Genomic DNA, 14,466 nt, shown 5'->3' on the forward strand with positions numbered 1-14,466 from the left:
AAAATAGTATTTTTCTCCTGGTTTTATAAAAATGGTGTAAACTAGATAGAGATGCATATTAATATGTATACTCATTTACGTATGTATACATTGCTTAGGAAAACGAAGTCTAGAGCATCCATAATCTCCACTGAATTTTCAAAATAGTCTTCTTTTTTTTTTTTTTCTCCTGGTTTTATAAACATGGTGTAAACTAGATAGAGATGCATATTAATATGTATACTCAAATACATATGTAAACATGTATACACGTATATAAATACGTAAGTGTACACCTACATCATGGCACACGTACACATTATACATGTATACATACACAGTATTATTTATACACTACATTTACTACGATGAGAAAACGAAAATACAAAATTCTTTTGATTTAATGTCTTTTGCCAACTTACTTGTAGAAATTTCAAGTTACACGATGCTTTTGATGGGTTCAGTGATATTCTACTACACAATCTAATACATCCATGGAATTTTGACTTCTAAAGCAATTTTCACATCGCTTAGGAAAACAAAGTCTGGAGCTTCCAGAATCTCAAAGATGACATTTTCAAAAGTCTTTTTCTTCTGTTTTTATAAACGTGATGTAAACTGGATAGATAGCCCTCACTGTTGTTTTGGATTTTATGGCAATAGCACATTAAGAGATGAAAATATGTAAAATCTTTTTGGAACAACAAAAAGAATTATACTTTAAGCTCGAATTCAAACTTCAGAAGGCAACCCAAGTATGCATTCCTTCTTTGGCCATAAAAGTAAAGACAAATATAACGTACATTACCTAAATTTATAACATTGGGATTTTGAAATTGTATACACCATTATATATCAGAATCTCCGAAGGAGGTAACACTGAGACAGACTAGTAGCAAAAGAAACCAGTCATCGCTTTCTTCCTGAAACTGTCTTCTTCACTGCGCCTATGGACACTAGGAAATTGTCAAGGGAGGACAATGTTTCCATGTCATCAGGTGGAAAGTAGCTGGCAGCCCTCCCTAAGAGAGCACTTAGATAAAAAGTACTCATATTGGACTTCTTGCTCACAAAATCATCCAGAAATGCAAATGCAGTCTTAAAATCAGATCGACTAGCAGATATTGGTGCAGCAAAGTGGGCCGGAATGATTTTCTTGAAAGGCCAATCAGCTACAATGCGATCAACCCAATCTTTAACCTGGAAAGTTCATGTGCCAGTGCATATAAGGCACGAATTTATACATTGCTATAGCATTAAGGTCATTTTATCAATGTATAAAGGCTACAAGTAAATTGATATCATGAAGTAGTTAGATATTTGCATTGTTTGAAATACTAAGTTCATAAATGTAATTCATAACTGTTAAAAGAGACAACAAAGATTTGTTTGCAGATGCATGTATTCTATGTATGTGTCCTTATGCATTCTGGAGGCAGATAGGTGTCTTGTGAAAATGGGTGCCGATACATGTGTGCAAGCTTTATTTGGATGGAGAAAGAGAACGGACCTTCTCTGGAACTTTACTAAAAACTAGTGTTTTGACTATTGGAGAGACAATGAGTTTCTGTGAGATCTGCTTAAACGTCCTTTGTGGTTCAAGCAAATTTGAAGGAGCTAAGAAAAGTATTTGAAGAACCATTCTTTCCCAACCTGCAAAGTATTTAGAAAGTTATTCTGTGAATAAATGAAAAAATGTGGAAAGGAAAAGGAATAAAGCAAATGAAAGAACATCAAAGTTAGCACATCAAAATCATGAAATACCAAATATCAAAATTCATTCCAAATTTTATGACCAGTAACCAGATATAAAACCCATATACATTACTATTTTATAGTATTATAATAACATATAATCTTACAATTCTTCAATTTTCTGTTACACGGAAAAGGCTTCTTTTTCATGACAATCGTCACTCAAGAAAGGTCAATCATAAATCACAATACCTTAAGAATCACATTGAAGGCCTCAAGTAATAGAATCCATATTTCAATATCGTATCCTAAGAACCCACAAAATAACTGTGATTATGGAAAAAAAAAGCCTTAAAAGTCCCACCTTCAAAAAATCTTAAAATGCACTTTAAGAGCCATGTAATGGCATTAAATTCAGTTTCAAAGAAATATTTAAATTATTACCCTATAACCATGCATCCTGGCAAAGATAGTAAACAAACATTGTCACAGAATCTAAAATCTGACTGTCTTTCCTATCTGTATTCAAATTCAGGTACTTACCTTTTTGTCTTGTCTCTTTATTGTCAACAATAGGTTCGTTTGGAACTAACTTCCCTTTGCTCAATAGTTTCACTGCTAAACCATTCTTAGCTGCTCCTAGTAGGGCCTCTCTATTAATTGTTTCTGGTGGCTGCTTTGGCACATATATTACTGCATCAGTTACCAGTAATGTTCGAGATCTTTTATGGTAAAATGCAACCTCCACATAAGGTCCAATTCCTGCAACCATATATGAAAATTATACATATATAATACATCATATAATGTTTATGTCAGACAATCATCCAAGACATTTTCTAGAAGCTGATAGAGTGGACGACTAAAACTATAACTCCGATCCTATCTAATATAATGTATCTTAAGTCTTAACTCATTTTTAAAGCCCAATCCTCCAATTTTCTCTAAAATATTATTGCAGCATCTTACTATTCCTATACGATATTTTTAAGTCATATTTAAAGCTCATTCCTCCAATTTTCCTTTTTGTATTATCTTGAGATTCCTTTATCTTAACAAATCAAAAACCTCCGTTACACTAATGAAGCTTTTCCATGTAACAATTTTTTTACCTATTAAGAAGCCATATACATTAGTGTATTAGCTTTTAAAAATTATTGAATTATATTGATCTTCCTAAATTCTAACATATCAAAAAGCTTCGTTACACTTATTAAGCTTGTCCATGTAACAAAAGTTTTAGCTTTCTCAAAAACTTTTTGTGTTCCTAGAATCATAAATCTGTTAATGCATAAAACTAGTAGAAGCTAAAAGAATTTACCAACTTCAGGAGAGCTAAGAACCTTCTGCTCAATCTCATCAAACCAAGGGGTTAATTCGTCTTCATCTTTAAGTGTTTTAGAACGGAATATTCCAAAGAACTCAAGTGGCAAGTTAATTGGCCAGCTCCATTGTCTTGGTGCCACCCATACCTTTGCTTTAGGGAACTTTCTAGAAAATGGGCCCACAAAAACTTTGTGTTCATATGCAAAAGTGGGGAGAATGATGTGTTCTACAGGAGCCTCCAACTCTTTCAACAGCTGTCACTTTCCAAAACAAACAGCATATGATAGATTAAAATAATGCATTAAGCTGAGCAAGGGCACGATCATTATAACTAAAATATTCATCAATGAGTAACCAGAAGGAATAGTGAGAACTCACAATTGTACATAAACATATGCCAAAGCCCAACAAAAGGAAGATCAAAGAACCAAATAAGAGAAAGAAGAAGAATAAATTTGTCCCATTCCTTTAGAAATTGAAAAGGTAAATTACTAAATAACCTACAACTTTTGTAATATAACTCTACTCTTACTCTTAGAAATTCATTGCTTGCTTCATTTTTGCTCAGTTAACACATCCGTGTTTTGCGCACATGGGTTACAATTCATAGCAAAACATGTAATGAGGATCATTTTACAGCCAAAAGAAATTCAGTCAAATGCCAACAGTTATACAGGAAGCAGGTCCTTCTGAAGAGAGCTGTTGTCACCATATCACTCATATCCTTTTCTCTCGGCACACGTTCTGGTTAGTGTGTTGATGACATTTTTCAACTCATCACAGAATAATGGATGCTCTGCACTATCCCAAAATCGTGTCACAGACAAATGCTTTGGAAGCGGCATGTAGGACTCTTAAGGACTTCCTCTATTTAAAAGTAATTCTTATATGAGAATATATTATATAGAAGGAAATAGAATATGATATTTAATGGTTTTTCAAAGGATAATGACCAAAAAGACATTTACAGTATGCACATTTTTACAAAAGATGTACTTTGGGGTTTTTAACATAACTTTTCAGGAAGCCTCAACATGCAAAATTGGTAAATAAATGTAATGTTTCCACTTTGAAATAGAATTTAACAATGAATAAAAATAATAAAATTCAAATATTAGAAATTAAATTAAAATATAAAAGAATATAATTAAATATAATTAAAATTGGGGATGACCTCACAATGCAGTGGTTAGCTGTGAGACTCCTACATGGGAGGTCTTGGGTTTAAGTCTACTCAACTGGTTCTTAGCTCCAGGGAAAAGCTAAAAAAATACCGCTTCGACTGTGAATTATCAAAAATAAAAATAAAAATATATAATTAAAATTTAATTAAGTTAATAAATGGTCAAAAGACAAAAAAAAAATGAAAAGTTGCGACTCCCTCAAACATGAGATATAAAAGGGAGAAGAGAGGGGGGATAATTTGGGAATGAGAAGTGCAGATCTGATTGTGAAAGGTTGTGTCCCTTTCAAAGAGCAGAAATAATGAAGAGTTGCACTCTTTCAAAGTGTGCTAATGGTGAAGGGGTGTTGGGTGCTAATGGTGAAAGGGGGGGTGTGTCTCTTGCCAAAGGGCATACATGATGAAGAGGTGTAACCTTTCCCTCACATGGAGAGATATAAAGGAAAGGAATCAAAGGCATCCAAGGGAACACCATTGATCAGATCAGATCAGAACTGTTATTAAGTTACAGGCAGTAACATTCTTGTTCTTGGTGGTAAAAGGAAAGGAAAGGGACTTTTATAGTCCACGATGCCAGCCATCTGTGTATGGGTCTACAGATGGGTTAGAGCAGCATGGGACTACCTCGTACTCCTTGCGGGAGGTACCTAACTGCACTACAAACGAGGCGTACATACCTTACCCCCTTGTGGGATTTGAACTTGTGACTCTCTTTCAAGAGCACAAGTTCTCCACCACTAGGCCAACTCAGGTTGTACAGGCCAACTCAGGCTATGCATGGGGATCTGCTTAATATGTATGCTTAATATATGAAGTCTGATAATGTTCTTATACAAAATTTAATACTAATATTAATATAGACAACAATATGTATGACAGTCATACTTAATTTCATATGCATTTATAATACATGAAAAATTATTATATTATTGACCTAGTCTTAATTCATCTACTAAGTTCTACGAGGGGATAGGTTGGTGTGTGTAGGGAAAGGCGAGTAAACCCATCACAAGTGATGGTGAGCCCAAAACGGGTAGGGACGTAGTCCTGGGCCTTGAGGGAGCCTCCTTGTAGGTGGTGTCAGCACCCTATGACAATAAATCCCCCATCCCTAATTAGGATTAGGGAAGAAGCTAAGATAGGCCTTAATATAATGAATGTTAATGTGATATGAATACTAATTCGTGTAATAGTTTAAAAAATATGAATTGAAGCATAATAATGTATAGTATGTTTGTTAATTCATTGGGAAACAGGCAGCCTTATAGTAGGGGACATTAAATGCAAAATTGGTAAGTAAACAAAAAATTAAATGAGAGCTGCATAACTTTCAGACAAGAATGGCTAATCTTGAATCGAACATGTGGAAAACAAAAACAAAGAAATAAATTAATTTTCACATTTGAATTATCATAGCAAACGAAACTGATAATTGGACTCTACCAGCAATAAATAAACTTCAAAATCCGCTCTTACATGTATGCCAGCTACAACTGCCACTTTTTGATTGTTCACCCCATCTTACCTCCCCTGCTTGCGCCTCATATGTTCCAGGTAGATAAGAAACAAAGACAAACTTCTTCATTGCATGAACTCGGACAGTTATAAAAATAGAAATACAGTATCATACTTCAAATCTAGCCTTTTTATAACAATTACAAACTTACAACAAAACAAATTAAAAAAAGATGACAACCAGCAAGCTACTTTCTAAATCAATATGTAACTAATTACATATTGAAACAGTTGTCCCTATTCTTCATCCTGCTTCATCCATATCAGGGTGAAATTGATGGTAAAATATTTAACAATTGGATGCTCAACTAGAGGTATATATAATATTTCAGTTTGAATGACCTTATTGAATAGAAACATATTTCTTTTTCAAAATTGAAGCTAGGTATTCATGCTTGACATGATTTCAATGCTATGTGCATTCCTTTGGGAATGCCTTTGGGAATGAAGAAAGTAAATGGGATGAATTCAAAACTTCGATTTAGAAACAATTTTTTCCTATTTGTTATGAAGAGGATAGGTATATTGATTGAAAATATTTGAGTCAAGGACAAGGACAGTGTGAAGGCCCACAGAAGCAAATTGCACAAGAAAGCGATCTAAATAGGAATAGATGTGATAGATCATGATGCACTAATGAAATACACATAAACGCCGCATAGTCCCATTTTGATAACTACACCTAAGGACATTGTTGAGACTTGTTTTCAAGCCCATTCCTGCAGTCAAGCCCTACCCCCAGCCGAATTGTAGGGAAACTCCCTACCCAAATAATTACTTATGGATGGATGGCCCTTAGGGCCTAATAAGTAAATAGTTAGGCCGGCTAATGAGACAGCGGATAATTATTAGTAGCGGAAAAGCGGCAAAGAGATAGTCAAGAAAAAGAGTTTATCTCTCTCCAAATTACTAAAAACAATGCTTCCAACTCTAAGTACGATGGATGAAGTAAATAAAAAAGGCAAGCATAATGCTACAGTTATTGTTAAAAACGATACTATAAAAAACATTGTAGCAATTGTGATGTCAATGGTCGTGCACATGAAGTATGTTGCAAATGGTGTGTGATTACATTCTTGGAAAAGAAAGAAAAGGGAGAAGAAAACTATGACTTATTTAAAAAGAAAAGAAATTGAATGCGATTCCAATATGGATGAGAGGTTGTTCCGTATTGTTGTGACCTTTTCCACACATCGCCCCATTGCAAATGGGGACCCTCCCTTTTTCCTGCTTTCTAGGGTTTTTGTTAGTGTCTCGTGGCCTTTCACTTCAGTTTTACCAAGTGTGTCAGTTTTGAACGGTTTGAGTCCTAGAGATTGAAAGTCAATTTTTGCAAGCCAAGTGATAACAGAGTCCGGATACCGTCAAAGTGCCTAGAAAGGCCAAAGGATGAAGAACGCAATTGATTTGAACAAATTTGAACAGCTTTCTATTTTTAGAAAGTTTGCTTTTTTGCTTTTTCCTATTTTGTAGGAAGTTTCCTTTTTGGCATTTTTGGCCCAATCCCCGGTATGGCTATTTTTTGAAAGTTTTCCCTATTTTTTAGGGATGCCTGTTTTTTGTTTTTTCGGAGTGGGGACCTAGGGTTTGCACTGATACCACTGACCTGCTTCGATCGCGATCAAGAATTTCCAAGTTTTGACCTAAAAAGCTAAGTTCCTACATTTTAGGGGTCAGGATGCTTCAGATTGTTTGCCTGAGTATGGATTTCAAATTTCAAGTTAATCTAGTTAAAATTAAAGAAATTGTGAAATTTTGAAGTTTTCCAAATATTTTCTAAGTCTGGCTAATAATTGATGGTGTGTTATGGCAGGTGATGAAAGTCCGCCATGCTTGATAATGTCTCAAAAGTCCGCCATACTCAAACATGAAAGAGGTAGCCTAAAACTCCGCCCCATGCAAGAGGTGGTCTTCCAAAACTCCGCCCTTGGAGATGCCTTCAAAGTCCACCTTGTTAGTCATTCAAAAGTCCGCCATGCTTGAAGAAGAGTCATGAAAGTCCGCCATGCTTGATAATGTCTCAAAAGTCCGCCATACTCAAACATGAAAGAGGTAGCCTAAAACTCCGCCCAAGCATAATGATGGAGGTGTCTTAAAAGTCCGCCCTCTTGTTGAAGCCTCCAAAGTCTACCTAGGAGTCACTAGTCTAAAAGTCCGCCCTACTTGGTGAAGTCTCAAAGTCCGCCCTTGGAGGTAGTCACCCAAAACTCCGCCCTATCCAAGCTAATGATGGAGGTGCCCACAAAGTCCGCCCTTGGAGGTAGTCTAAAAGTCCGCCCTACCTGGTGATCTCTTCAAACTCCGCCCATGAAAGAGGTCTAAGGAGTCTTCAAAGTACGCCTTAGAAGACATGCAAAGTGAAAAAAGTCCACCCAAGTTGCATACCTCTAAAAGTCCGCCCTACTTGGTGAAGCCTCTCAAAACTCCGCCCTACCCATGCATGATGATGAAGATGCCTAGAAAGTCTACCCATGCATGATGATAGAGATGCTTCAAAAGCCTGCCCTAGAAGGAAGGCATATGAAGTGAACAAGGAAAAAGTCTGCCCAAGTTGTGGTCTTCAAAAGTCCGCCCTATGGATGAAGTGAAAGGTGCTCAAGATCAGAAAAGTCCGCCTTGGTGATGGTCATAAACTCCGCCCAAGCAAGTGATACAAGTCTCAAAGTCCGCCCTGAGGAAGAGGCCTATCTCTCAAAAATCCGCCTAGGAAAATGGTTTCAAAGTGAACAAAGTCTGCCCAAGCAAAGTGGTGTGTAAGACTCACAAAGTCCGCCTTCATGTGCCAAAGGTATCAAGTTGAACAAAGTTCGCCCTTGGAAGTATGAATATTGGAAATGGACTCCAAAAAGGTCCGCCATGATAAGTGTACCCCTCAAACTCCGCCCTCTTCGTGGTTGAGCTCCAAGTCTTCAAGAAAGTCCGCCCAAGCATTATGATGGAGCAGCCAAGAGTGATGACAGGAGGTATAGAAAGTCCGCCTTGGGTGATGAAGGAGTTTCAAGGGTATCATCAAAATCCGCCTTGTGAAGTGAAGAAAAGTTTCTAAGTATTGGCCATGGTGCAAGGAAGTCTCACCGACTCCGTCCAAGTAAGGCACTTAGCTGTTCAAAGTCTGCCCTATGGTGTCAAGGATTATTCCAAGTGTTTGAAGAGGTCATGGTGCAAGGAGGTATTCAAAATCCGCCCTATGCTGATGAAGATGTTATGCTTTCAAAGTCCACCTTTAGGTAGCAAGCACAATTGTTCTCTAGTGCTGCAAAGTCCACTTAACAACATAGCAATGGATAAGGAAAGTTTCCAAGTGTTTAGCCATGATGTCGTGAAAGAACCAAAGTCCGCCCTATGCTGGAGCCACTTACCTATTAAAGTCCGCCTTGCTGCAGGTTGAAGTGCCTAACTCTTCTTCAAAGTCCACCTTCCTGATGCCTTGGTGCCATGTGTTGCTCAAACTCCGCCATCCATGAGCTAGAAAGTCCGCCCTACACTTGGAGGTCAAGCAAAGTCAACAGCAAGTTCGAAAATAAGTCATTGCTAACTGATTTAGAAAGTTTTGGAAGAAGATATAGTGCAGATTGAGAAAGAATTCGAACTGTGGATGGAATTAGAAAGTTTTGAAAGAAGATATCTCAAGATCAAGTTCGAATTTATGGACTAAAAATCAATTTAGAAACTTGCACTTTGTGAACCAAGAAGAAGATTTTCGAACTTGAAGAGATGACAAGCCAACTAAAGACTAAAATAGAAACTTTCTCCATGAATATTCAGAACTGAAGCTGATTTAGAAACATGAATTGGAAGGATATTTGCATGTTTCTAATTGTGAAAACCAACTCTAATACAAATAAGGCATTTCTCCTTTCATTATTACACAACAAGAGTTCGAATTTTGTTAAGAGTGAGAGCATTTTTAAGCAAGCTTCTTGCAGGTCTGAGGGTTTTTAAGAAGTATTATTGCAGATTGGAGGTGTTGCATGGTGATCTCTTGCAGATTGAGCGAACTTTTGGAGAAGTTTTAATGTATCGGCAGATTTTGGAGTTCAATCAACTAATAGAAGGCAGAACTTTCAAGTTTTCTGAGTTTTGTTCCTTCTACATTCTCATTTATGTCAAAGGTCGCAGATGGTAGTAGAAGCCAGATCATCTTAGAGATCGCAGCTGGAGTTTCAAGCCAAACAGAGGATTGAGGACAAGTTCACGAGCAAGGTTCATCCGAGCGTGAAGATAGCCAAAATTTGGAGCTGTATCGGAAATATTTCACAAAGAAAATTCCAATTTCCTCAATTATGATGAAGGCATGGAGATATTCTTCTCTAAATTTCAGGGTATCAAGGAGAAGGGCATGATCACAGTGAATGTCTGAACAACTTGATCCTCTCATTTCATATTTGCAAGGGGTTATGTAGAGCTTTCACCCTCCTCTCACACAACATAAATTGGGGCCACGAAGAAGCAAGCATAGAGTCGTCAACAAAAAATTATTCTAAGAAATTCAACAATTTTCCTTCCGAGCTTCATGGGCCTGTCAATCATTCCTCCTGAACCAGGCAGAGAACCTCGTCCAGTACTTCAGCGAGACTTGGATTTCAGCGGCGAACAAGAGCATGTTATCACAGAATTGTACAACTTGGCGTGGGAAGTGAAAAGAAACACTCCTGATTGGCATCACATGTGTTTTATCCTTGACGAGGAGCTAGAAATTGCCGCACGTATCAACGCTGAGATAAGAAGAGAACAAGAGTCAGCTCCCATACCTGCCCCTGCACCGCCTCAGCAAGATTAGGAGTGACTCACGCAGCGGTGGTGCCTCGTCATCTTTCGACCAATTAGATTGCTCCAAATCAGCATGTCCAGGTTCAATGAACCTGACTTATCCAGAAGCTTCACACTTCACAATGCAACAACCTTCTATTTTCATTGATGGTTCATATTTAGCAAGAAGGACAAGTGTCCCAAATGTAATTTTCTCATTGGTCACGGCTAGTTAGTTTTGGGAAACCCTAATTAGGGTTTGTAACTTTCAATCTGGGCCCTTGATCACTGTTTGATCTCGATCGTTCATTATTTTTCTGAAAAACTATATAAGGCTACCTCCTCTCATTTGGAGAGTGAGAGGTTTTTGATACATTGTTGCGTGAAGGTCATTTTTTCAAATAATATATTGCATGTGCGCTCTCTTAAGGCTTTGTAATCTTTGTTGTTTGAGTGATTAGCATGGTCTCAATTTCCTCAACACATTAGTTAAAGTTAATTTAGATTTGCTTTCATGTTGTTAGAATTGAATGAAGGATTTGATAAGTGTTAATTGACGGTGTATCTCTGCTCATACTTTTGGTGAATGGATGATTTCCATTTTACTGTGCAAAGTTAGTCTAAGCCTATCCTCTGTGCATGCCAACATTTCGATCATAAGCACAACCCATTGAAGATTGCAACCGCTTTGTGTAGTTGTCCTCAATGTGGCGAAGCAAAGTGTGGTTTCCCAAGAACACCTATTTAATACAGTCTCCAAAATTCGTAGGATTAGATCAGCTTTCTTAACCCTATCCCTTTTTCCCTTTTTTGAAAGTCTAAATCTCCGAAAATCAAAAAAAAAAAGAGAGCCTAAAATTGCTAAATCCGTCCAAGTCCAGAAGCTTAAAAGACATTTGTTAATGTAAGTCCCCCTTGAGATTTTCAGCAAACACTACCCAAGTAGCTATCACACTAAAGTTGCTTGTTCGCACATATAGACCTTGGAATCAGTAGTGATTTTTCAGGAGAGGATAGAATACCTTCGGGTATCTTATTCTAATGTTTGGTAAATGATAAAACAAACACCAACGCGTACATCTATTTACAAATAGATGTGTTTTAACAGCAATGAGGCTCATTGAAAATATACATGAACAAATATATAATGCTCAATATGGAGGGTAGACCAAAGAAAAATTCGGTGCCATTGCTTAAAGCTATACTAGGAGATCGGTGCAACATTGCTGACAAGAACATTTAACTTTGCTAAGACTTGTTTTAATTATGTTTTTATTAACAAAACATCATTCTAGAAACACACTAGAATGATTGATTAGTTAGGAGCTGATTCTAATTAGTTTTTTTAATCAAGAGTAGTGGTTATGTGTCTAAATCAATGTCCTTGTGGGAAAGCATTCCCATTTCAAATGAATCTTTTCCCCATTTGATTAAAAAACACAAAAGAAAACATAATAGCATCATGTTTCAAAAGAACATGAATAGAGGACAGATTTAACTATAGGCCTAGCTAAAAGCATATAAAAATGCTTGAAAACTTACCTGAATGCATTCTTTTGTGGGAGCAATTGGAGCATGAACCCAGAGGCCTCCAGACTTGAGCCTGATGACTGTCATACGAATATTAGTTATAACATTGCCAAAACCAAGAGCCTGCTCTTGTTCAAATGTCCATATCACTCCTCTTACCACCTGTTGGAGGTGACAAAAATTACAACATGAGCTTCAACTAATAGCAAATAACAACCTGCAATGGCAATATAGATCAATGCATTAACTCTTCCAAATCTTTTTGTAAATACACAAATAAATAATGTACAAGCTTTGATATTGCAAAATATGTATTGCAATAGGTACAATCCATAGGACACACCCATTCAAAATTAGATGATAACAATTAATGGTACTTATAAAAGTTTGAAACATGTATAACAGTACATAGGGCCCAAACACAATCATTCATGGAAGTGTCCCAAAATTTACAATTTAAGGAAACTCACTAAAGAATTTACAAAAAAGTGGTACGATGCCAATAGTTTGGTGTAAAAAGATATTCTGATGTTAATATTTAAACTATTGAAGTTACAAATAAATAGGTAGTCTAGAGAACCCATGGTTGCATGAATTGTGTCAAGCATGCATGGAAATGATTTAAAATAACATGTGAAAAGATTACAAGTCTAACTGTTGTCATTTAACTTAACCTTCAACAGAATAAAAAAGTATTCATCATAATACTTCATGAACCCCAACATGCTAGGGAGAATGTGAAAGGAAAACAAGAAATCAACGAGGTTTTTTGGCATCCCTATTGTTTATGTTGAAATCGGAAAACAAAATTATTGTAAAACCTATTAGATTCTACCATTAAACCCTAGTTCTACAACGGAATCCAACATTAAACCAATAGAAAACCATAAACATGCAAATAAACAAAATAACTAGATCATACCATTCACAAGCTCCATGGGTTTGATCTCCATTGTCCTCCTATCTCCGTTGATCTTGTTTGATATTATGGTTGCCATCAGATTTTGTGTGTGCACAAGAGCTCAATAGAGAACGGATTGTGGTTGTGCATGCAATTCGGCAGAATGTAGGTACTTCACTTGATTGATTGATCTAAAAGGAAGGGAAAGAGATCGCTTTTATAGAGAATACCCTATAAATGGAAGGCTAGGATTAAGAGGTTGAAGGATAAATGGTCGGCTTAGATTAGAAGGTAGGTATAGAAAATGGTAAAACATTAGAGAGGTGGTTAAAAGTGGATTAAGAGATGAATGACACTTCTTGTGGAAGGAAAGCTAATGAATTAATTATATAAATAAAGATTTGTCTAATTAATAGAAGAGATGGGACCAATTAAATTAAATATTTATTTTAGGGAAAGGATAATTTAAATAAATAAATTTAAATAGGGAAAGGCTAGAAGAGGATTAGTGAATTAATTAAATAAATAAATAATCTATTTAATTAATAGAAGGCTTAGGATAAAATAATTAAATACATAAAATAATTATTTAATTAGGCTAGGGCAATTTTAGGTGTCTACATTTTGCCCCTCTTTGAGACAATGCAGTTTATCACGTTGTTTCAAAAAAAAAATAATACACTAATACGATAGGTTGCCCCTGGTAAGGAAGACGACATGCCTCCTCAAGAGATTGGGTGAAAAAAATTTGAAAAATTTGGACAATCTCTCGAAAAAGAAAAAGGCTAGAATAGGCTAAGCAAGAAGGATAGGCAGGTGAAAAAGGCCAAGAATAGGCAAAAAAGGGGTCTCGGGGGATCACAGCAACCACGGGGTCACCATGGGCATTTAGGGTTACCATGCCTATAAATATGAGGGTTGGATAGGGACCACCTCATTTGCATCCATCACTTTCATAGATCAAGGCGCAGAGCGAAGGCGAGAGAGCAAGCACCATAGCGGAGCCATGGCAAAGCGATTTCACAAATTCGAGCGAGTCCAACGACACAAGCGGCCAAAGGAGTATGGAGAGCCGATATGTACCTTGTTGCCTTTTTGATTTCGTGCATTTATTGTGTCATAAATAGGTCTAGGATGTAGGTCGCCAAAAACGCGGCACTAGGGAAAAAGCCGAAAACGCATGTCTCAGCGCGTCTATGCCTAGTTCTAGCGCGTCTCTGTTAAAAACGTGTATATGCTCAGTAAAAGTGCATCTAGGGTCGTTAAAATTACATTTTTGTCAAAAACATGTATAGGGTCAATAATGTCGTGTATGCATCAAATGTTGGCGCGTTATTGTTGCTAGCACGTATGTGTCAAGGATAGCTGTTTTTATAATTTTTTGACACGTATGTGTCAAACAGTGACGCGTATATGGTCAAAGTGCGTTTATGCATGATCAAAATGCGTTTATGGTTTGCTAGTGCGTATAAGATTAAAACTAGCATGTATTTGGTCAAAATAGGGGGAAAACAAGTTGTCAGTGTGATAAACAGAAATGGCCATTAGTATAGACAGTCGGATTGATGAAATCCGGCGATTTCCCCAA

The 14,466-nt window shown here is 36.7% G+C and overlaps 1 protein-coding gene across 2 annotated transcripts in view; it reads right to left on the bottom strand.

Annotated features, from left to right (window-relative positions):
• Positions 1 to 553: 553 nt before the first annotated feature.
• Positions 554 to 14,466, bottom strand: part of LOC131060213 (uncharacterized) — a 53,052-nt gene continuing 39,139 nt past the window's right edge. For both annotated transcript variants that reach the window (XM_057993372.2, XM_057993373.2), the window contains 5 exons: positions 11,990 to 12,139; positions 2,996 to 3,254; positions 2,218 to 2,436; positions 1,490 to 1,632; positions 554 to 1,179 (listed from right to left, as the gene is read on the bottom strand). In XM_057993372.2, coding sequence (XP_057849355.1) covers positions 889 to 1,179; positions 1,490 to 1,632; positions 2,218 to 2,436; positions 2,996 to 3,254; positions 11,990 to 12,139 — 1,062 coding nt within the window. In that variant the 3' untranslated portion in view covers positions 554 to 888. The remainder of the gene's footprint in view (positions 1,180 to 1,489; positions 1,633 to 2,217; positions 2,437 to 2,995; positions 3,255 to 11,989; positions 12,140 to 14,466) is intronic.

Source organism: Cryptomeria japonica, chromosome 3 (genome assembly GCF_030272615.1).
Source record: "Cryptomeria japonica chromosome 3, Sugi_1.0, whole genome shotgun sequence".
Lineage (NCBI taxonomy): Eukaryota > Viridiplantae > Streptophyta > Pinopsida > Cupressales > Cupressaceae > Cryptomeria > Cryptomeria japonica.